General features: G+C 35.6%; 1 protein-coding gene across 2 annotated transcripts in view; it reads right to left on the reverse strand.

The window, feature by feature from the left end:
- CTNNA2 (catenin alpha 2) overlaps nt 1-24746 on the reverse strand; it is a 474395-nt gene that overhangs the window by 46960 nt on the left and 402689 nt on the right. For both annotated transcript variants that reach the window (XM_082760174.1, XM_082760175.1), the window contains exons 10-13: nt 16086-16178; nt 15662-15818; nt 12183-12383; nt 125-276 (exon numbers count right to left, since the gene is read on the reverse strand). In XM_082760174.1, coding sequence (XP_082616300.1) covers nt 125-276; nt 12183-12383; nt 15662-15818; nt 16086-16178 — 603 coding nt within the window. The remainder of the gene's footprint in view (nt 1-124; nt 277-12182; nt 12384-15661; nt 15819-16085; nt 16179-24746) is intronic.

Raw genomic sequence — 24746 nt, forward strand, 5'->3', positions numbered from 1 at the left:
CAATGTCAAGCTCTTCTGGCTTATTATGAAACAGGGCTGAGCCCAAGTAGCTTTTCTATTCCTCTTATCCAGTGTGATACTTTCCTTTAAGTTCCAACTTTTATTTCCCGGGTGCCTTACATACCCTTATCATCAGAACAGCTTTCCTGATGTCACGAACTCCATCATAAACCAAGCGGGAGGCATCTATGAACTCATTCTCTTCAAATGGCTGTGGGACATTCGCACTCAACGCTTCAATGGCAACCTCAACTTGTTCAGCAAAACGTGGCATAACTAGATTAAACAAAATGAAAGGCAGCAAGATTAGACACCTCCTTCTGTGAACATTCTCCCCCTGCCCTTGGGCATAAATACTTTCCAGTAGGCTTGGTACATCTTGTTGTCACAACTTCAAGACATAAGAAGGCACACAGAGTGGGTTTATACTGACTCTATATGTACAGAGCTCTGACACATTTTCTGATAGCAAGAAAACAGCCATCTTCACATACTTGCCTCCAAGTGCACGATGAAGAATGTAAAACTTCCTTTTAAAAGACTGCAAGTTATCTGACCCATCAGGAGGATATTTTTAAAACCTTTAAATACTTTTAAACTTAAACTTAGAATGAACACAGTACAGTATTTATACCAAATGATCAAAGGAAAATGTAGCCAATATACCTACCAATTTAGACCAGCTAACTGTATTCTAGCTCATATTGTATAATAAAAATCGCATAAGGGACAAAACACTTTTAGCATGAAAAAGCTAGCAAATTACTTTTCTGAAGGTCTATAAAATGACATTTGATTTCTTTATTATTATCTTGTATGTATTGTAAAAAATAGCCACAGATTTAAGGTAATGGTATTATATGGAGTGGTGCTTCATGAATATGTATCTTAAAACAATTATTTATCTTATATAAATATTTTAAATGCTTTCCCTGGTGTAACTATAATACCAGAGGCTTTTCTTCAAATTTTATATAGGATTCTTTTGTACATATAATCACTGGCATTATTCTGAAAGAGAAACATTTCCCATATCAGTCCTCTAACAGCTTAAACACAAATCCTACCACAGGAACATAGACATCAAATCTCGCTAATTATAATGCAGTTACATTATACTTAGGCATTCCAATGGTTTTATATTAATATTTCAGGGCTGGAGTCAGGACCTTGGTCCAGAATCCTTTAAGGTTAATTTTTACAAATGTCAAAGAACGTGGGTCAAGCTTAATGTTTATAGATAGCTATCATTTCCTCATATTTGCATATTTTTTTGCTATTTGCTTTCTTTGAGCATATAGGTGTCCAATTCATGTATCAATTGGTTTAGTTTTTGGCACTATAATAGAAAGAATGGGAAAAGATTTCTAACTCAAACAATCACCTTTGTTGTTGTTGTTATATTGTCTTTCTTTTCCATCTTTTCCCTATACCCTATTTTAATAAACTTTCTGGTAGCCTGATGCTAAACGATAGGAAGGGGGAATTTCTAGTGCTATTTTTATCAGCAGCAGTGACAATCTTTCCTAGGAAGTAAACTTTCATTGTGTCAGGAAACCACATTTTCTTCTTGAATGAATGTCCTTAAATCTATTTTACTCATAATGAAAACAGTATGTTTTATGCATCTTACTTAACATCTGTTTTAAAGTAAAAACAGAAATAAACAAACAAATAAAAAACACTATGATTCAAGACTGGTTTACATTTTGAAGGACTGGCAGCCACTACAAGCTCAACCCTTCTGGCATTTCAGTGTCTCACTAAATGTTGTTTCTTAAAGAGGGGCCTTTTAAACAGATTAATCTATTCGAATCTTGTTTATGCCAGCTTTATGTATGTTTGCTCATGTACACAGATGAAAGAACTGAATTGCATCTTTCATGCAAATAATGTTCAGTAAGTTGAGTAAGTGTTTGGGATATATTGGGGGAAATAGGGAAAAGTGATGGTGACAATAGACTTCAAAAATTAAACATTAACAAGACATCGCTAAGCCAAGGGGAAATATTTTAAGTAGAAAGGGAGTTTGAGAAAACTTGAAGTTCTGAATGGAGTATTAAGAAGTGCATATTTAAAATTATCTTAATTTACACTCAAAAGTGTAGTAGGAGTCTAATGCGATTGTATAAAGAAGTCCAACCTGAAAATCAAAAAGCAAACATTAGAAATATCATGAAAATAAGTAAACATTAAGAATAAAAGAAAGAAATTATTTAGGGTCATAGGGATAATACAAGCAAACATAGAGATACAAAAATGGCAGCAAAAGAAAAGGCAAAGAGACATAATATTTAGGGTCCTTAAATTTCTGTCTAGAATTTCCTAAAAAGCAGACGTGATCAGGTATTTAACTCAAATAATAGCAAACGCTACAGACCTGAATTAGGAAAGGGTATTTATCTACATAAACATTTGTATTTATCAAAGTATCTTAAAGTAAACAGAGCAGAGTGAAATTTACCCTGCATTTCTTAAGAAAATAATCAAATCAATTTCTGTATCATCTTTGAGAACTCAAGAATAACAATAACAATGAATGTTCTGGGGATTAAGAAAAAGAAGCATCTATTTTTAGAAAGGCAAAGAAGGAAGAAAGAATTATAGGATATTCTGCTTAATTTCAGTACCCAGAAAGAAATGAAACACATTGTAAAGCAGTAATGTTTAATTATCTTGTAATTAATGAGCAGATGTTGGACAGGCAACATATTTGTCATAAATAGGTTGCATCAAAACATTACAACATCTTTTTTTTTTTTTTTTTTTTTTTGACAGGGCAGCTAAATAGCGGGTAGGGAGAAGCAGTAGACATGATACAGCTTGACTTTGGTAAAATTTTTGACATGCTCACACAAGACACTCTTAGAAACAAAACAAGGGAAATATAAATTAAATTACTACATGTTGGACATGGAAGTCATGAGAAAAGGAATCTCAAAGAACAATTACCTGTGACATGCTGTCAGACCAGGAAGATATGTCAAGTGCATTCTTGCAATATGTCTAACAGTGTGATGTGATTGTAAAAGAAAATGGCAATCTGTAATTATTACAATATATAAAGAAGAGGCTTGAGAAGATATATTGTGAAATCATGATCTATGTCAGTATGGCTCCAGTTCAGTATTACATCCATTTTTTCTTAGAACCCATCTTTAAGATTTTTCTACAGCTTGTACAAGAAAGGTGAGAAAATGTTTTTAAGAAAAGCATTTTTTGTTGCATCCAGACTTATATTTCTATGTTTATGTAACATAATTTATTCCAAATAATACAGAATGCTCCTATACTCTTTATCTGAAATCTATTTCTCAATCACAGATTCACAGAATGGTTGATGTTGGAAGGGACCTCCAGAGATCATCTAGTCCAACCCCCCTGCTCAAGCACAGTCACCTAGAGCATGTTACACAGGATTGCATCCAGGAGGGCTCTGAATATCTCCAAATAAGGAGACTCCACAACCTCTCTGAGCAGCCTGTTCCAGCACTCTATCACCCAAACTGTAAAGATGTTCTTCCTTATATGGCAATGAAACTTCCTGTTCAATTTATATCCGTTACCTCTTGTCCTATCACTGTCCACCACTAAGAAGAGTTTGGCCCCATCCACTTTACATTGTTCCCTCAGGTATTTGCAGAAGTTGATAAGATCCTATTTTCAATCAATCTCCTATTTTCTGGGCTAAACAGGCCCAGCTCGCTTAGCCTTTCCTCATAAGACAGATGCTCCAATCCCTTAACCACCTTTGTGGCTCTATGCTAGACCCTCTCTAGAAGTTCTATGTTCCTCTTGTACTGGGAAGCCCAGAACTGCACACAATACTCCAGGTGTGGCCTCACCAGGAGTAGAGGGGGAGGATCACCTCCCTCAACCTGCTCTCCACACTCCTCCTGATGCCAGCTAGGATCCCATTGGCCTTCTTGGCCACAAGGGCACATTGCTGTCTCATGGTTAACTTGTTGTCCACCACAAACCCCAGGAAGATATAGAAGTGAAACATTTTAAGTGATTATTTATTTGCTAAATCAGAACTCCTCCCAGTACCATGGAAATAGGCACTCAAATATTTAATAGGCAGCTATAGTGTCTTTGTTCAGCACCACATCCAGCAAAATATGCTATGGGAGAAACACTCCTCACCAGAAATAAACATTTAATTTCTGAAAGACATTTTAAATTCATATATGACTTTCCTAGTACAATGCTATTGGACTTACTACTACACTTTTCTTGAAATGGATACGCAAGAATAGGGACAGATCAAAGCAGAACCCAGTTGTCAAAGGATAATAGGATCTTCCTTTTTTTTTTTTTTCCATATTCTCTCTGTATAGGATTTTATCTCCTTCTAGCTAACTGTCAAAGTCCTTCAACTCAGTCAGCCTTATACCTATAAGGTCCTGGGCTGAAGCTCTACAGATCATTTTTCTCACTGTGCCACTGAAAAATGCCAACCGAAATGGCTCCATTGATTATTTCACGAAGCAGCAATAGTAGATTCGTAAACATCAGGTCCTGGGAGAGGAGATGGAGATTTACAGTTTGTTCATTTCGGTGACCACATATTCATTCTTGACCACATGTATTATTACTATGGTGACTGCTGACTGCATGTGAAAGATTCTTTCAACAATTTTGACCTTGCAGATCTGGCTACAGTTTAGTCCTTAATTTATATTATTACCCGCAAACATTATCTGCCTTTTAAAAATGGAAATAGCTATTAAACTACATTATGAACCATTTCCTTGCCAATCATATTTTTATCATTGCTTACTTCTGATTAGATAAGCATGAAAAAACATCTTAAACTAATAAGATACTATTTCTTAAAGTTTCTCTAAATTGTCATTTGATGCAGTAAAGTTTTTGGAAATTGAGTTAAGAACTGTGTTATTCTCCAGCAAAGGTTATTGGTCCACATTTGAGGAGACCCATGATGGCGATGTATGGGGAATACCTAATTCAGTTGTACCCACAAAACCACCAGTCTTTTTTATCTGTTATTTACTGGACAAAGAGGGATATTGTTAGGCTGACTGTAGAGGAGTTACAAGCAGAATTCAGACAGAGACACCAAATCTGTATCTGGAGTTGACACTTGTAAATGCATCAGGTGATGGTTCATTTATTACATTGAGAGACATTGGCTATTAATTTTAAATTCAAAAGTAAATCAGTACTTTGGGGGAAAAACTAAATACTAGTTTCTTAGTTTGAGCTGTGGTCTTGACAACAGCTATATATACACTAAGACTGAAAAATGTGATCCATTAACATTTCTTGGTCTAACTACATGAACTGAATCAGGCACCTGCATAAATGTTGACAGAATCAGGTCCCAAGTTAATAGCAACATTTCTAATTTACTGATGGCCTCATCATGCTAACAAATAAAAATTTTAAAGCTTTTCTGTACTTGAATTTTCAGTGGCACTGAATGTAAGATCATTGCCAACAAAATCTACGTTGAACTGTTGCTGAGTTGCTAGGTTGGACACCAACCTCTGGGGAATACCATCAGTGATCAGTCTCCAGCTGGATTTCACTCTGTTCACTACCACTCTCTGGGCCGAGCTTTCCAGACAGTTTTCAACCCAGGAAAGTGTGTGTGCCCAAGCCATGCACTGCCAGCTTTTCCAGGAGAATACTGTGGGAGACCATGTCAAAGGCTTTGCTGAAGTCTAGGTAGACTATGTCAGCAGCCTTTCCCTCATCCACCAGGTGGGTTACCTGGTCATAGGAGATGAGGCTGGTTAATTAATTTCATTAATTTTGTCATCCTTATCTTGAACTTCTACTTCCGGAAGATGTTTAAGTTGTGGAGATCAAAGCTGAAACAACTATTTGGGGCATTAAATGAATATCCTCCTTAACATACAGGCTAATGTCTTAAACACTGATTTGAGTGATATTGTACACAGAAAAGGTTTCTGTGCCCAGCTGTCCATATTGATGAAACATTTTTTTCTGACACAATGAATTAGCTCAGAGCCTTCCTGTCAGTGCAAATAATGTAGTTTAAATTGTTCCTTTTACCTAGAGAAATTAAATAAAATTATCTTTTATTGTCATCTTTCTGATACAGAAACTCCTCTACTCTCACCTGACAAACCAGCTTTTTCCTTTTGGCAAATTTTGCTTCTGTCTGTTCACTTGTTAAACAATATATTATACAAAATCAACCACAGTGCTGACCCCTGAAGCATTACAGGATTTATTTTTTTGCCTGCTGAGAAATGGTCATTAATGCTTTGCTTCTGCCTTGTAAACCAGTTCTTAATCCATCAAAGACTTTAACATACACTCCATGGTTACCCATTTTCCAAACAGCTGTGTGTGAACAACTTTATGAAAAGCCTTTAAAAATCCAAATCAGTTACATTATATTCCCCTTTAGTATTATACTCCATTTTTAAACTCTAAAAGTGCAGAGAAAAAGAAACAATATTGAAAGTTTTAGACACCATGGTGATTTAATCATCTCTTATGTGTCTCATTTAATTGTTTTGTAATATATCCTGCATGATTTCTCACTGTATTTCTCCACATATTGAAGATGGACACTCTGGTTAAAAATTCTTTGAATCAAACCAAGTACTTCGTTGAAATATGAATGTGATGTTGGGTATACACTGGTCCTTTTGTAAAATACATTTTCTTTAAATAATGCATTAAATGTTTTTTTGTTGGTGATACCTTGATCTCTGGATTTCAGTTCAGCAAAATTTTAAAGAAAATGCTGCATTGCTTTGCAGAATAAAAGCCATAATTTCATAAGAGTCCTTGGATAAATGATCTCATATTGTCAGGATGATGGCATCCAGAAGTTGTACTATAACCACCTAAAACTCACATAAAACATGAATTTAACATCATTCCCTTTTATAATAGTCTCCATTTTAGAATTTTTAGCTCTCTCTCAGAGTCAATCTGCTTTTTTTTTTTTTTAAATGACAGATATGCTTAAATTCATCTTCTTGCTTCTACATTTTGTTTCATTGTTTCGTTTCATATCACTGCTGAAAAATCCATCTTTACCACGTGTTAGTATTAGCTTTGATAACATCATTGAGCTGCTTTTGCCTAGTGATAAATATCTTTAAAGTTTGTCCTACTCACACTGATAAAACTCTCACAGGCTTATTGCTGAATTGCCAGGAGAGCTGATTTTAAACTTCAGTCCATTTTGATAAAGACAAAATAAAGAATTTGAGTTAAAATAGAAGTCGGCGAGTGACCTACTTAAAACCAACTTGACAGTTAGCAGGTTACTAGGATATTTCTAAAACATGCTCAAAGATGAAAATCACATTTCTGGTCTGAATCAGATGGTAGATGATTTCAAAATTTCCACTGTCATTCACAGGAGCTTTTAACCCAAATACTAAATACTGCATAACCCAAATACTGCATCTTCCCACGTGCTTTCCAGACATCCCAATGCAAACTGAAAAGAAAAAAAAGAAAAAAAAAAAAAAAAAAAGCTATTGGAAAGTTTTCCACAGCCCTTTCCAGACAGTTCTTGCTCCACTTGTTTGGAAACTCATGCTTCTTCCCTTCAGTTGTTACAACTTCTCAAGCAATTGCTGAGTAGACCTTGATCTCCTCTGTATTAAAGGCAATGGAATATTTCTGGTAGGCTTTGGTCACTGCTGGGACAGGGTGCTTAGCAGTATGAAAGATCTTAATATTTAAACAGAAATCATGTTTTGTCTTCTTTTACTCCCTTGCACTGCTTTTTGCCTCTTTCTTTCCTTTTACCTTTCCTTTCTCCTTCCTTTTCCTTTCCACCCTTCTCTCTTTCATACTTTGTTCAGCCATATGCAGCAGAATTATATTTTATGTATTTTCCTGAATTCTTTAACTTCACATTTATCTACAAATGCTAAATAAATGCTGATGGTAAATAGCAAGGAAAAATTCAACAGGAGCCATCAGCACATACCTGCCTGCCAATCCTTGGGCTTTGTCTGGCCCTAGTTTTTCTCACTGGGTCTAATCTCCAGTTGTAGACTGATAGCCCAGCCCGGCCCCAGCCCATCCCTGTCTCCACAGGGATGTCCAGAGCAGGGGCTGCTCCGGGAAACTACTGGCCCTTGCTCTTTAGAAAACCAAGCTAAAGATATTAGGAAAACTTCACCGTGGTCCAAACAAAATAAAAACAAACAAACAAAAATGAAACCCCGAAGCATTGGTTTACTCCTGCAGACAATTAACATCCACTGAAATCTGTGTTTTGTCTTTGTTCCAAGCAAGCCCTGTTGACTCAGTGGTTTTATAGTTTTCATCTTGGATTTATAAGAATGTCAGCAAATGAGAGACAAGCTTTTATTTTGTTTTTAAAGGAAAATAAAACTACCCAATTTAAAAAAGACATTAACCAATACCTCACTATGTAATACTACTCTCAGAGACGATAATCTAGCCTCTAACAAGTAGCTGGCTATAAAGTCAGTGGGTTAGTCAAGCACAGCCAAGAAAGCACTGAAACACTGGAAAAAAACCACAGCAATATAATAAATAATAAAGGAGGTGTAGGCTGTAAATTAAAACAACAGACAAATAAAACTTCAAGGTGAAACCAGTTATTAAACGAAGATTTGCATGGTTGCATTTTCTCAAAACCTATTAACATCACTTAAATAAAGATAAACTTTCTTCCACCAAAAAACATTAGCAACGTGTTTTTCTTTCAAAAAAAGTGTGTCTGTATTTCTTCACTATCTGTGGATCAAACCCACTACTCACTTAACTATGAGACCCCTTGAAAGGGAGGTTTACAAGTTAAGAGAAGTGTTCCTTTCCTGAACTGATAGTTAAAAGTAAATAATAATTATAAAAGAAATATGTTCTGCTTATTTCCCTTCAATTGTTATTCAACTAAATTTTCCCCAGCTTTCCAAAGCACTTCATTTAAAAATAAATAAATGTTCAATTAAAAATAAAGAGGGAGAAAAAAAAAAGGATAAGATGTTTATAATTGTGTTTCTTACTGAGATTTTGATAGGTGGAGCATGACTAAATAAATCACTCATCATTTGTGACTGTTTGATAAAATCTGCACTGGATCTCAAGTTAATGACTAGAATAAATATATAAATATAAGTATGCATTCATAGATACCAACATACATATCTGTACAGATGCATGTGTAGACTGAAACCAGTTTGGGGGAAGAGGACAGGAATATAAATGAGAAAGACAGAGAATGGCATAGAATGGTTTAAATACCATTTTCAGCACTTTATCCTAGGGTCACAAAATGAGTTAATAAAGTTTACCTTTTTTAATTATCAATCACAGAGAAACAATCATTAATCCCTTTGTGAAAGGTCTAAAAAGCTGCAAATAGAAAGAGTACTGTATTGTGTAGTGTAGCTTGGCTTTTTCTCTTTTTGGTTTATTACTCACAAGTTCACTTACATTTTACTAAGTACAAAATAAGTAATAACTTTGAGAAACAGTTACTCAGTTTTACACATTGAGTCTGGCATTAATAAATTGATGTTATCAAGACGCACTTAGTTCAGAGCTTCTAAAACTTAGTTATAAATCAAGTTATATCAAACAACGTTAAATACAGAATGTAAGCATTCCCTGTGCCTATTGTTGGTTTATTTAATTGTGTTGTAACTGACAGCTTCTCCTTTGAAAAATAATAGTAAATGTTTTTCCATAACATTAGGTCAGAAATATTAGCTGAATAAAAAGTCTGAAAAGATGTATTTTTTTTACTTTATAAATAAATGCTATTGTTAAAGGAGAGATTTTGAAGAATTCTTCCTATCAAATGGAGAGGTTACCACAGAGTACAACAAAATATTTTACTGTAACAAACCAGATTACTTTCTTTCGGTTACCTCATAATAGCAGTTCATAAACTTTCACAGCTAAGTTAAATTTCCAGTACTCATTTCATTGATCTCTCATTGATTACATAAAAAATAGGGGGAGTAATGACTGTTTTCTGATCCCCTTTTGCTTCTTCCACATGAAAAACCTCTGAGACTCTTAAATAGCATCATTAAACTTTGAGGAAGAAAAGAGGCAAGCTTTATTGCATTATCTTCAAGCTGTGCAGAAAAAAATTTGACCCTCTACATTCTGCCAGAACTGATGTGAACATGATTGTTGCATAGGAAATAGCTGTGTAACAGCTGTACACAAATGGAGCATGTACCATAGGCTGGAGATTACAGTTCTGATTTCCAGACTCTTCCCAGAAATGTGTCTCTGCAGCTCACAGCAGAGTCTATGAAAGTTAGTTTCTACAAGTGAACCTACAGTGTGTGTGGTGTGTGTGTGTGTGTGTGTGTGTGTGTTCAAGGCAAAGCTTTCTGGTCATAGGCACAATTGCAAGAATCCATGTTTCAGATATAATGTACAATATATCAAAAAGAAAAGCCAGAAAAAGAAAGAATACGTGATTCCTGGTTTTGCAATTTACCTGTGGAAATAGGGCTTGGAGTTAGTCCTTGAGCTCAAAGACAATTAGGTGGGGACAACAATAATACAACAACCAATATTAAATCATTGTCGTGGTTTAACCCGGCTGGCAGCTAAATACCACGCAGCCGTTCGCTCACCCTCCCCCCTCCCTCTCTGGGACGGGGGAGAGAAATGGAAAGTGAAGCCCGTGAGTTGAGATAAAGACAGTTTAATAAGACAGGAAAATAATAATAACAAAATAATAATAACAATAATAACAATAATGTTACAATGGTGATAATAGGAAAATAATAATAATATGTACAAACAAGTGATGCACAATGCAATTGCTCACCACCCGCTGACCGATGCCCAGCCTAACCCCGAGCAGTCCGGCCCCCTCCCCCCGGCTAGCCACCCCTATATATTGTTTAGCATGACGTCAGATGGTATGGAATACCCCTTTGGCTAGTTTGGGTCACCTGTCCTGGGTCTGTCCCCTCCCAGCTCTTACTGCACCCCCAGCCTGCCTGTTGGCAGGACAGAGCAAAAGTCTGAGGTGTCCTTGGCTTGGTATAAGCACTGCTCTGCAACAATTAAAACATCGGGGTGTTATCAGCACTCTTCTCATCCTAAGCCAAAACACAGCATTCCACCAGCTACTAGGAAGAAAATTAATTCTGTTCTAACTGAAACCAGGACAATCATTCTTTTATCTCATTTTGCTGACTTCTGTTCTAAGAGCTGCCAGTCACAGAGGCTGCCAGTGCTACAATAGTTTTTGCTTTTTTATCTCACAGGGACCTGTTTGTTTTGTCTGGCATTACATTTGCCACATCTTGAACTGGTGCATTCTTACTTGGTCCTTCTAAAATAATATTGAGTATTTTAAAGCCTAGAGCAGATAGATAGGGGACGATCTGTTCAGCCATTTTCGGGCATCTACACTACATGCATCTTTATAATAGCTGGTCCTTTGTACCACAAGTGGAGATCTAGTCCATAAAGTCAATGAAATCCGAAGTATGATCCATCTGAACAAAATCCTTTGCTTTCAGATGAGAGCTCTTGATAGTACTGCCTGCACTGAACAATTCAGCTGCACACAGCAATAGATAATATTGAGTATAAAGGAGTCTAAAATGACCAGCGTAGATGTAATCAAACTTGATGTAATCACTTAGATGAATCCAATCTCTGGTTTCTGAAGGCAAAAACAGGTTACAATCTTTTTTTTTTTTTTTCTTTTTTCTTTTCCCAATCTATCTATCCATGTAATCTAACAGACTTTTATATTTTTTCAATCAGATAATATATTTTCAGTTGCTCAAATGTATTTTCAATGAAAAATTGTTCTGTTTAGAAACACTTCAGTCACCAGCAAGTACATTCACCTGCGCAGACCACAGAGTAATGTTTGTAATGATTTTCTAGAGACACACAAAACATAATCAACAGACTCAGTTCTTGAAGAAAAGGCTGTGTATTATTTACTGAAATACACTGCAGCTTTGATAAAGTAGACTATCTTTGATGGGTCACTGAATCTCTTCTCTTATACAGCTCTTGTCAATACGACTGCTGCAGTAGCACGGCGTAGAGAATAACAAAAGCACTCATTGTCATTAATTTGTTTGTTTAGATTTCATTTTCAAGCTCAGATTCCCCTCTGAGTTACAGATTTCAGAAAATTAACTGAAGGTCTTAAGTGACTTAATATTGAACAATATTTCAAATAAACTTACCAGTTTCAGAGAGCAGTTTGGTAGCTTCCAGTACCTTCTCAGTATAAACTCCTGTTTCATAGTTTTCCATCTCTGCATTAATGATGTGAATAACTCTGGCTGCACGGCCCCGGATGGCCCCAGCAGTTCTGTCTAGGGTATCAACATCCCCCTCTTGCAGAGCAATCACACACTTATTCACATCTTCTAGAATATGATTTTCTGGAAAGTAGGAAAAAAGATAAAACAAATATAAGTCTCATTTCATTTCATTCTTTGCAAAGCTTACTGATTTGAGTAAATGACAAACAGCGATACATTAAAAAATGATATTTATCTTATGCAACGTCTATCTTTAAAAGGTAGTGGGCTATGTCCCCTTAACTATGCTGAGAGTACCAACCTATAATTATTTGAAAAGTTGTCATATTAATTTCAAATATCGCATAAATGGTAATGACAACATAATAAAAATCACTGCAAAAAGATCAGATATTATGCAGATACTCTAATAAGCAGTTGGGCAATTTTCTGAAGATGAATTTACCCATTTCTATAAACATTTAATATGTATGCTTCGTTTGTGCCTAAATAAGTTAGAAAAGAAAATGAACCATTTTGAAAAGGCAACAGCAAATAGCCTTTTGCTCTTGCGATAGCCTCCCAGCAAATAGCAGGGAGTCTGTGCACGAGCAGTTCATCTCTGCAGATCCATGCCATCTGCACTGAGATTAAAGTGTGGATTTCTCATGACACATAGTATAATCATACGTGACTGTGCATATTCTGAAATAACAGTTGACTACAGTGAGTCTGCTCAGATGATGGTATACCAATTGGGCTTATGGAAACCTTGGGAGCTGCACTGGTTTTTCTTGGCTCAGAATCGGGCCATCTACTTTTCACATGCTGCAGCATCGTAGTTTGTCTGATATTCTCACAGATACCGTGGAAGGATGAAGCTGATTCTGACTAGCTCAGACATCGTTTCCCTCCAGCCAGTACAGTTAAAAATGATTTTAATAATAAAACCATGACTGAATTTCTTATTTTGAGCTAACTCACTCTAAGAAACTCTGAAACTCTAAACAGCAACATGCTTTTTCTGCCACAGCCACCAGGAAACTGAAAATAAAATGCTGTTCTTTTAAAATAAAATCAATCAGGTCATCAACTACTTTTAGTTAATTATCCTTTGCCACAAAAATAGTGACATACTAAGCTCCACTGCTAAAAATCCCAATGTTGGACCATTTGAGGGTTCCAGAAATGTTTTACCTAATGTTGAATTTTAAACTGCAACAACTCTGAATGAAAACTGGAAGTCCTCTGTGCTGTTAATCAGAGTCATTTGAAAGGCAAAACTCTCCATCCACATTAAAAAAAAAAAAATGTTTTCTTGAAATATTTATTTGCTACTTCCTCCTAACCATTGCCATTTGCTTTACAGTGTCATGGCCAAATTTTGTCCCGCAAGAAGTACTTTCTGAACATGAACAGGCACTATGCTTGGAATACAAAGTAATTTATTAAAACTGTGGCCATCCCTCTCATCCTTCTTTTGATAGCCACTGTATTAATAAAACATGCCATCAGCTGTGACACTCAATATGAAGGGGAGGAAGTGTCATTTCATGAGATACGTTTAATCAGACACCAGGCCATTTTTGATGCTTCACTGGTTTAACAACTGAAAATAAAACTGCTCTGCGTAATCTAAGGCTTCCAAGCTTAGAGCTAGCAGTGACAGGCTTTCTGGATGCATTAGATGTTTTCTTATTTTTAAAAATATATATACAAATATATATCTGTGGACAGTATTAGAAAGAAATCTAAAAACAATAAATATACTAACTTCCCATCTGCCTTGGAAAGTTTGGATCTAAAGCCAGTTATTCTGAGTCAAGGCTACATCAACATAGGTGTTATGAGAAAATATGACCTGAGAAAAACAAAAAATAAAAATGTCATCTATTTAAATAACTTCTGGTTTTATGAATACAAGTGTTTGGAGTGAATAACAGTCCCCAAACAAATAATGAAATGGCTATTCAGAGCATGTTTCCCATCTCCTCACTATGTGGACTGGGTCTGCAGTTTACATCTTGCTCTGCCCTTTCCTTGCAGAACTAGGTCTGCTGAAAAGTGTTTGTATCCTCAGATAAAAACCTACCATTCTGAAGTACCCTTTTATTCTGAGAGTTCATTTTCTTGTCATGGCTTACGGTAAACACTCTAGCAGTGGTCTTGAACAGTGGAGTGTAGTTATACTTAAACAAACCACTTCCTTGTTTCTGATAATAGTGGGATACAACCAAACAAAATGAAGAGCAAAGTGAAAAAGAATTTTATCCCCTGAAAAAGAATATAAATATATATATTTTTTTGTCCAAAGATATTTAACTTTATTTGGAAATTAAGGAAATGTCAAGGAAAACACCACAGAGAGAAACAAAATTAAACTATCTCCTGTTTGGCTTTTCCATGAGGTTAGTTTGCTGCAAACTAACCTTGGCACTCCACAACCCTATTCACAAAAAATAAACTCTTTCAAACTGGCATAGGAAAATGATTTTTCTGCAGCAGATACTTAATCCAGGACATGCAGCACTTGCAATTATAGTATTTAGTGTACATGACTTTACCATAACAATACACTCTGCTACAGGTTGCAGAACTTTACAAGGAGGATGGAGAAAAGATAGTGGCTCAAAAAAGTCAACGTCCCTCCCTTGTCCACCCTTTCTCTACATAAGGACTAAAATACTTTGTCTGTTTTTGTAAAAGAGTTTGTTTCACATTATAGTCCTTCCAAAAGAGTTTAGAGAGCTGCACAGATTTGCTATTATTACTGCTACTTTTCCACCTGGATGCATTGCTGCACCAATAGCAGTGGGACCCAGAAATGCTTTCTAACTCTTCCGAAATATTCACAGTGGTCATGTCCTGACAATGTGCCTAGATGAGCCTCATACACAGCATCTGCTTATTTCCTTTCTTCCTGTCCATGTTCAGAGCCTGGTGATTTGGTATGGAAGTTCAAGGGGTCAGGATTGTGTGGTACATCTTCCACACTGCTTAGACAGCTGATCCGAGCAAGGCTACAAAATAAAGTAAGGAAAGTTCATCTTTCCTCCTCATGAATACAACTGCATGAGGACTCTGACAGTTTTTACAAATACTGTCCCACTTTTCACAAGTCAGTAATATATTTTCAAAAGGTGGCCAAAATTTTACTTTGTGACGGAGCTGAAACTACAATTCTCTGTAGAAATAGAGGCACATATAGGATGCTATTTTCTGGGAGACAAAAAGCCAACCATTGCTATCAAGGACTAATTGGCATAGCTTGGTTGCTCCCATCAGGTGCAGAAGATCAGCAGTCCAATAAGGATGGGATAATACAATAATGATCCTTTAGTAATTATAGCTTTTCTCTTCTCTGACCCATTACTTTAATTTAGCAATGAAGTTTTAGAAGACTCCCTTGATCCCAGTACCTGAAACAGAGAGAAAATCATCCACTGAAGTGATGTCATCAACAGCTTCGGTGAGAACTCGCACTTGTTTCTCCCACTGATCTTTAAAGACATCCATGTTGTCCTGTGCTACTTTGCTTTGGGGTCTGGCAGCCAATGTGAGTGCAGCATTTATTACCTGTTATTCAAAATCATGTGTTACAAAGGGTGGCAACAATTTTCACAAGGTAGAGAATAGACACTAAGATTAAATACACTTAAAAATACAGCATTACACCCCATTCAACACCTATGTCTCAAGATATGAAATTTTTCCCAGTTTGTACAAAGCAGGCAACAGTTTAATGACAAAGGCAAAGCTATAATGTTTTTCCTGTCTCAGCTACCTGATGCTTTTTAATACCGAAAGAGTTTTTGATCACTTGTTAGCACAAATCTTGCTTACCTGTGGGCACAAACTATCAATCTGTGTTGCTGCCATCCGCACTAACTTCACACCTTCTTCATTGTTTGAGATTGAACAGGCCAGATTTGCAACCTACAATGAAATCAGCAGAATAAAAATCAAGTTTGAGGCAAATGAGCCATTTCATACCTTTTTCTCTATTTATTGAGCCTTGGCTAGAATGAAAGAATTGTATACAAGAGGCATGATCCAGGATCTTCTGTATTGATGAAAAACTGACATAGATTATTTCCTAACTAGCAAAACTGAACTAGTCATCTTCTTCATTAGATTTTTCGAGAAATATTCCCTTGCTGTCAAGTGCATTGCATCCTCCTCTAGAGCCCGAGAATAATCTTCTGAGAAATCATATGGAGAATGTAGAGCAGTATCTAAACAATTACCTATACAGTTTCCTTTTATTAACTGTGTCCATTATGAACAATGGTAAACAGATTGATCTATACACTTTTCATTTTTGCAAAATTAATTTTGACGTCCTAACACATGGTATGCTTTGAGACAACATAAACAAAACTCTGACATTTTTACTGATACTGTGAAATGACATTTATCTTGAGTATCCAATTATTTCAGATCTCCATGGTATTAAGAATGCTAAAATTACCTGAATTCTCAAGTGGACCTATTTGTTTGTATGTGACTGTGTACCCTAGAGTAAAATGTCCATCAGCAAGTATCATAACTTGGCCAGTTAAAATGTCTCTTGAAAGCCTCATTGTGTAAAGTATGCTTAAAGATCTCCTTTAAAATTGTAGGAGTACACATGTGTTTTCTCTGGCACAGTTTTGGGAAGTCTGAACCTCATAAGACTGAAGGCTGTTTGGAGATGAAGGCAGGAGAGACTCAGAGGGACACCTAAATGAGATCTAGCAATCAGCACATGCCTCCAGACACCACAGAGCTGAATCTTTGCAGCTTACATACAAGCTGCAGAATATGTCCTCACAGCCCCTACAGTACTTCTTTCAAAAAAAAAAAAAAATCCATCCCCTAAAGCTGTGTGCCAAGTCCACGAATCTGCCATGGGTTTTCAAAACAGCAATTCATTTCACAGTGCACATAATTATGTTCATCAGTGAGGTTTAAATCACAAAGATACATTCTGGGAGGGGGAATACATATTTTTCTTTTAATCATCGGAAAGTATGGCTCTTAATTCTCATCTACATTAAAACAAACTTATAAAATTTTAAATATGCTTCCTTGATATTATTCACTGTGCCTGAAGGCATAACTATCAGTTGGAAATGATTCATGAATTAGTTCAAATACCCCCATCTTTCCAATTTTCCTCCAGTCTCCCCTTGTGGTATTAATCTGTTCTCGTCTCTAGTGCACATCGCCACATTAGCCCTGGTCCATCTGTTCTTCATAGAACCTATTTCACTTCACAGTTATGTGGAACGTGGTTTGCATATATCACAGTGCCAAAGCTCAGGGAAGAAAAGAACCTAAGGCTTCAAAAAATCTTGCAGGCATTTCCTAGTCAAGTTTTCATCAAAATGTTGTGATTTTTATTTTCATTCCATGGTGAGACAAATGACTTAGTCTGTTTGTTAACAGCCTTACAGCGCTCATGTCAAAAACATTCTCCAAAGCTGACATCTTCCAATTAATTTACCATTTTCTGTAGTCCCTTCTTTGTGCACATCAAACAGACCACTTCAATCTTCATGAGAAACAAAAGCTAAGCAGGATAATAATTAGAATGCAGTAACACGAGTGGAAATTACAGACCTTAAAACTAGCAAATGTTACTAAGTTCAGCCAAAGCTATCTTCCTGTATTTAAAATAAGTGCTTTTTAGATTGCCCTTTCATTTTGTGATTATCATGATGAAAATCTGTCCTACGGCTCCAGATGCATGGTATATCTTACTTTTTCTCAGATAGCAGTGAGATATGAGACTGAAAGAGGCTGGGTGTCATGAAATGGCAATCAAACTATTAAGCAGTTCTTTTCCTTTGAGGTATCTTGAAGGAAAACTTTGCAGAACAAAGTCCATGAAAAACAAACAAACAAACAAACAAAAAAAACCACACATTTATTCTCTGTCTCTGATAATTATTCTTTCAATAGAATCTGGTAAGGTAATGTTTGGATATTGTAAAGTGTCCTGATTTTCCAAGAAAGGATAGAGAGATAACTTGAGAAAAGTTTTTCTCCCTTTCTGAAAAAAAATAATAATTTAGAGTTCAAAATAGTATTTTGGTTGCTGTTATCAGTACAGAAGGAGTACAAATATGGCGACATTAATTATGCACCAAAAGTGCATTACAGTTATCTGCTTCAAAAAGAATATATTGATAGGTATCATGTATAATCCTAATCTAAATAGATTCTGTGGCTTATTTTAAATCTTGTTTAAATATAGCCCTTTATCATCAACAGTCAGAAAGCAATACTACTTTCACAATTCATCTGGGAGTATACCAGCCTGTACCATGGGAAGATCTGATTATGTCAAATAAGCATAGAGATAAGCAAATCCTACAAAGGTAGATGCAATCTCGATAAAATTGAATTTAGCACTACAAATCAGAACTACTATGACTTTACCCAAAACTTATTTTTGAAATGTGGCAAGAAATAGATACTACTTGCTAAAGCTAATAATTTGGTGCCATCATTTATGCCTGGATCTGTGAAGCTATACACGTTTTAAGTGAACCCAATCACAAAATATTACGCTATTTAATTACTTTTGATCGCCTTTGTTATTATGTATATAATCAAGTTACCATCAAGATTTTTGGCAAGACAAGGCCCATATGCATGCTGAGTCCATAGAGACCACGAGGTAATTCAACAACTTTAGTCTACTTCAAATTCAACAGCTCCAGATACTTTTCCTACCTATGACCAAAAAAGCTTAGACCCAATTCCAACACACTGAACTGAGATATCAGGTGCTAGACTGATCTCTGAATAATGACAAAAGGAGAAAGGCACTTCCAGAGATTGTTCCAGATCTTTGGTAGACTATCTAATCCTCTAGATGTGTCTAGTTTATTGTTTAATAATAGTTAACTGGCCTTGGGGATTGCTGAAAGTAGTATTACTAAAATAAAAGACTTTTTACTGGTACGCTATAATTGTTTTGCATCTGGATATTTAACACAGCACGTATTGTGAAGAATTCAAACTTTTCAAGGTTGGGAATTCATTTAATATGCTACTCCAAAGATCTAGTGTTGGATGGAGCAGATAACTTGGAAAGGAAATTAATAAGGGTGTATGTTATCATAGCTGCCAATTTGCCAAAACCTTGATTTGACAGCCTTTACCTTTATGCTTCAAGCATTCAGTTTCCACTGAAGCACTAAAGAATTTTATAAGAGGCTGTGGAAGTAACCAGGTGGTTCTTTATTTATTTGTTTTTTTGTTCATTGCTGTTTACTAAGTTCCTTGAGCAGATAGAATTCACTGATTGCCTGAAGAGAACTTAAGTTTGTATTAAGATCATTGTGGAATATCTGAAGAGTATGTACATGAATGAACACATTTTAAATACTAATATCAATGAACTGTGAATCATCCTTGAAATGCGTGGGGGAACTTAATAACAGTGAGACTGCTGTATAGAAAAACACTATTGTCCAGAATTTCAGATCTGCTAAGCTACTTCTACACCATCAAAACAATTGCTAAACACCTTAAACCTGTCCTACAAGAGCATGGGAAAGTAGTGAACAAGAAAATAAACACTACAGCTCTCATTATATTGCATTTTTCTGCAATCACCAAGGCCACTGAATGAATCCTAGAACTGGGGAGGTGGAAAAGTGAATTACTAACTCCTTCATACTAATTTCCTATCACTAGCACTGATAGCCCAAGATGCAAACCTGCAGCTTGTTAGGTGTCTATCTTTAATCACTCAAATTAGTTTCAATTATTTAAAATATATATCCCTACAAAATGTATTTGCATGTATTTGATTGTATTTCAGCCTCAAGCAGTTTCCTGCATTAAGTAAAATACAGCAGATAAAGGTGGGATGGAAGGACTTCACCTCTACTGTTGTTAAAAGGACACACCAAGGATAGGATTTATTCTCAAAGTAGACTTACATGGTAGCTGGAAGTGTAACTACTGCATGGGTAGGCAATGCCTACAATATTTTTTCTGTAGCTGGCATGGGTAATACATGCCATCATCTACAGTCAAGACTTGACTACAGTCAAGATAGCACAAACATCAGTGTAGATGAGCTATTTCTCATGGCTCCATGCACTCAGTTGAAGTTTGGAATAATGACTTTTCATTGCCTTTGCCACTTGTACTACATCAAAGACAGGAAAAGTTCTGCTATAAATTTGCACTCTAAATTATAAAAGTAATCAAGGATATTTTATACCAATTTATGTTATTTTTACACTGATGAGAATTAGGTGTAGCTATCTTTAGTTGTGTTTTTAAACTATACTACTTCCAATTTTGACATGAGCTTGTTGTACTATTAAATGTAATTATGATTATCAATATATACAGTCCTCTTATTCAATACATCAAAAGATCATAAATTCAAAGATTTAACATGGCCACTGTGAATTCAATGCAAGCAAAAAGGAAAGCAAAGAAATCCATTGCTTAGAGTAAAAAAAAGAAAAAAAATGAAAGAAAAAAAAAGTATATACTACAGAAAAGCAGCAATATCTACACAAATGCTACAGAATATTGCAACTAATGTATGTAGTCAATTTTTCAATTTCTTTTATTCTTTTTTTTTGCAACAGTTTGATTAGAAAGAACAAGACAAAAAAAGCTCTATCCAGCTTCCTCAACCATTGAACCATCTCAAGGCAAAGAATGAAAGAATGCAATCTATTTACATCTTAATTCTGTACATTATTTATAAATATATATATATATTGCTTTTGTAATGCGCCTTTTCTATTTAAGTTATTTCATTTTCCACTTTAGTTAACTGATAGAAACAATGGAAGAAAACTTACAGCAAGTTATTCTCTTTCCCTAAAATAGGGTTACTTAAGCCCAAGACACAATCAAACTTATCTGTCTACACCACGTACTTGAGAAACTGAAATTGTCCAGGCTACTTAGTTTGAGTTGAAAGTTGTTTCAGTAAGACTTTAATATTCACAGTGAACTAAAGCCAAGAAAATAATCAGCTATCATGTTTCACCTGAGGAGCACTAACTTGCTGAACCATGATATCTTGACTACCTTTCATTATTTATCCATCTTAGTAGTTTATCCAAATATTGTTATGACCTCTGAATCCTTCAAAATTTTGACATATATTAATGTTGGTGGTACTGCTGGAGGCAGCCCAGTGATATTCTTGGAGCCACAACAAATATTCGCTAAACAAGAGCACAGAGTTACAGCTAAGTTATCCAAGACTTTCAAATTACTCATCTTTACTGTATTCGCTCAAGCATTATATTATAAGCAAAACTCATATTCATCACTAGACAGGATGTTTTTGCACATACACAAAAAAGTGCCAACAGTCAAAATGTCACAGAGTACATATTGCAGCAGTTTCTTCCTCCTCATGGACTGCAGTGCCAATTTGTATTACGCTGAAAATACTACACTGTGGTCTCTTTCTAAGGACCTATTCCACTGGTATGGGCGAAACTCATACTGGATAATATGGCCAGTTGCCCATCACTAATATAAATCAATCATGTGGTCTTACCTAAATACAAGATACATTTTTAATTCACAAGTATTTACAAATTTAAGTGTATGCACAGATGTAAAAATTGCATTTCTTTTGTAAATTACAGATGATCTAATTAACTTAATTTGATGCTTGTTCTGAAAATTTTTTAATACCTAAACCTCAACATATTTAATATAAACTATTCACACATTAACAATATTCTGTTCGTATCTAAACAGGTTGGTAACAGCAGGATGTTAGAAAGTTACTGAGAATTTAAAGCACAACATCTGAATGTTTTATTTCATAACAAATCTGCTGTCCATGGAACCTATGAAAAACTCCTTTCACTTCTCAAAAGGTCAATGACATATTCACTTGTACTTATTACCGGAATAAGGCCTTACATCACATGCACAAACTTTCTTGAGACTTCTTCCACATCAGGCTGAAAAACCCTTTGGAGATTTCTGCCTTTGGTAAAGTTCAAAACAACTCTGACTTGGAGAAATTCAGTGTGTCTCGGAGAGAGATTTTTTAAAGAAACTTACAAATCGTAGATGCCTAATGTGTACTGAAGGCTCAATTCAAAATGCAAAAATCCCTGCTTCAGACAATTTCAGTGAAATGTTATTATTCCCATCTGAGTACCTTTAATTTTCTAAGACAAGTTTGGTACATGCCATGCCAATTTTCTATAGGATGAAATAGAAAGGAGATCAATTATGAAGCACCTTGAAAAATCCTTCTGATTTACATTTTTCATAACTGAAAGAAAAAAATCCCATTCAATTATAGAATTGCAATAAAGAATACAGGGAATAGATACTGTATTATATCAGATCCTTTACTTCAAAGTTACACAATAATAATAATAATTTTAAATATGAATCTAAAAAAACATTCAACAACAGTTCGGTATTGACCCTTCTTTATTCCTTTCTTTTTCTAAAGTAGAATTTGACCATACAAGCGTAAATAGATCAAGTTTCTACACAGCATTGATGAGCCCCAACTGTGATAAATACACCTGACTGGTTCAAATGTCTTCTAAAACAAGAGGGGTAATCACTAGATGTGTTTGGAGTGTGATGCTAGTGTGTATGTGTGATTTTAGACTGATTTTCTAGGTCATGGCTATTTCTCAGAAGGGTCAACCCAAGCATTCTCTGTGGACAACAGGGAAAAACAAACTTACTATAGAAAAGACAGATGATTGTTTCAAAGCATTTTTCCAATTTGAACTTGAAAAAAATAATCTGGAAAGCTCTTGAGGTTTATTTATAAAATTATTTAAGCAATGCTGTTGGGCACTTGGAGAACTGCCAGAACTATCAACGCACATCATCAGCTGGAGTAAACAGCTGTTCCAGTTACCATAAATGAAGTCCCATTCTCACAATTAAAAGTCTGGGCACACCTTTGTTAGATGTTCTGTGTTCAACTATGTCTTTAAATAGACCAGAATTTGAGGAATTTAGAAAAGTGGGTTGGGATATTACTTCCCAGAGCTGAAATTAATAGAAATATTTCCTTCTTTGACAGCAAACTCCTGTGGGAATTGCATAAGATCCTCACACTTTTTCTAAAGAGTATGCTTCTGAGGCATTCAGCTGGAATGCAACTAATTGGTAGTCAGTTATAATGGGAAACCCAAATACCTGCCACTTGGCCAGCACGACAGGCAATGAAGACAGCAGAAAAGGGCTTCTCTCCAGAGAGTGTATGTTACAGGGCTAGGAAGCACTCAGCTTCAGGTGATGTGGCTCTCTCCCTTCAAAGATTTGTTTGCTATACTGATGCTATTTCTGAATTATTTTTGCATATTCTTACACTGCTTCTGAGTATCTGTTGCTGAAGTTACAAACAGCTGTGGCAACCCATGAAGAATAAGAGCAGGTCTTAGTCTCAAAAATACTGTTAAGACCAGATTACTGCTTTATTTTAACTGGTATGCTTTAGCAACAAAGCACTGCACTGGTGAAACGCAGTCCTACAAGAAAGCAGCTGACAGAGCTGTAAGTAATCTGTTGTCTATCTATTCATGTGGGGCATGAAACATAGTTTTGTGGCTTAGACAAGGATAACACAACTGCTCAGTTTTGGTAGTATGCCTTCAATTAATTAATTTAATTTAGTGATTTTTATGAGTTACAGGTATAACTGTATTTTACCTTGGTATGATACATGTTTATTTTCTTCCTTTCACAAAAAGAGAATATTAACATCCAAGAATTCCTTTCATGAAAGTCAGAGACCAACAACCTACCTTGACATTCCCTTGCCTCTGTTAGCATGATCAGGTTATTTTTCTACTTCATTTGACAATAGGTAAAGCTTTTTTTTCTTTTTAAATCCATAATTTGGTATTCATACTAGCAAGGAATGCAGAGGAATACCAAAAACCATACCAACATTTCTGCAATAAAAGACAATAGAAGCCTTAACCAACGGTAGCTTTTATGCTCTAAAATATGCAAGAAGGCCTGTTATGAATGTAATGAATCATGAACACTGTATACTGAAATACTCAAGGGATGAGGGGGCAGTTGGTGTCCTATAGAAACAAGATTAACAAGACTGCAATGTATATGAGTGGATCCCATAAAGCTGTTTTGATAACTTACTACTGCTTGATAACTTACCACTGGCACTACTATAATTAATAGATATTAATAGCAAGTAGTTACCAAAGCAATCTATCTAATAACTGTCCACTATTTTGGCAAACCATTCAGTGACCCTGGAACAGGGATACATGCTTGACTAGGCTGTGATAATTAAAAATTAGTTGCATTATTAGGAAGCTATACTTAGAATGTTGTTGAAGAAAAGAAGGGGATTGTAGTAGGAATTCAAAAAAGTCCAAGATAGCAACAGAAGCTTTGAAGATATGAACGCAGTGTGATAACAGAGACTCCAGGGTATAATCACAAATTGCAATTACTGATCCTGAAGAAACACAATTTTTGACCTAGACAGAACCAAAATTAGAACTG

Source organism: Aythya marila, assembly GCF_965140915.1.
Source record: "Aythya marila genome assembly, chromosome: 4".
NCBI classification, from domain to species: domain Eukaryota; kingdom Metazoa; phylum Chordata; class Aves; order Anseriformes; family Anatidae; genus Aythya; species Aythya marila.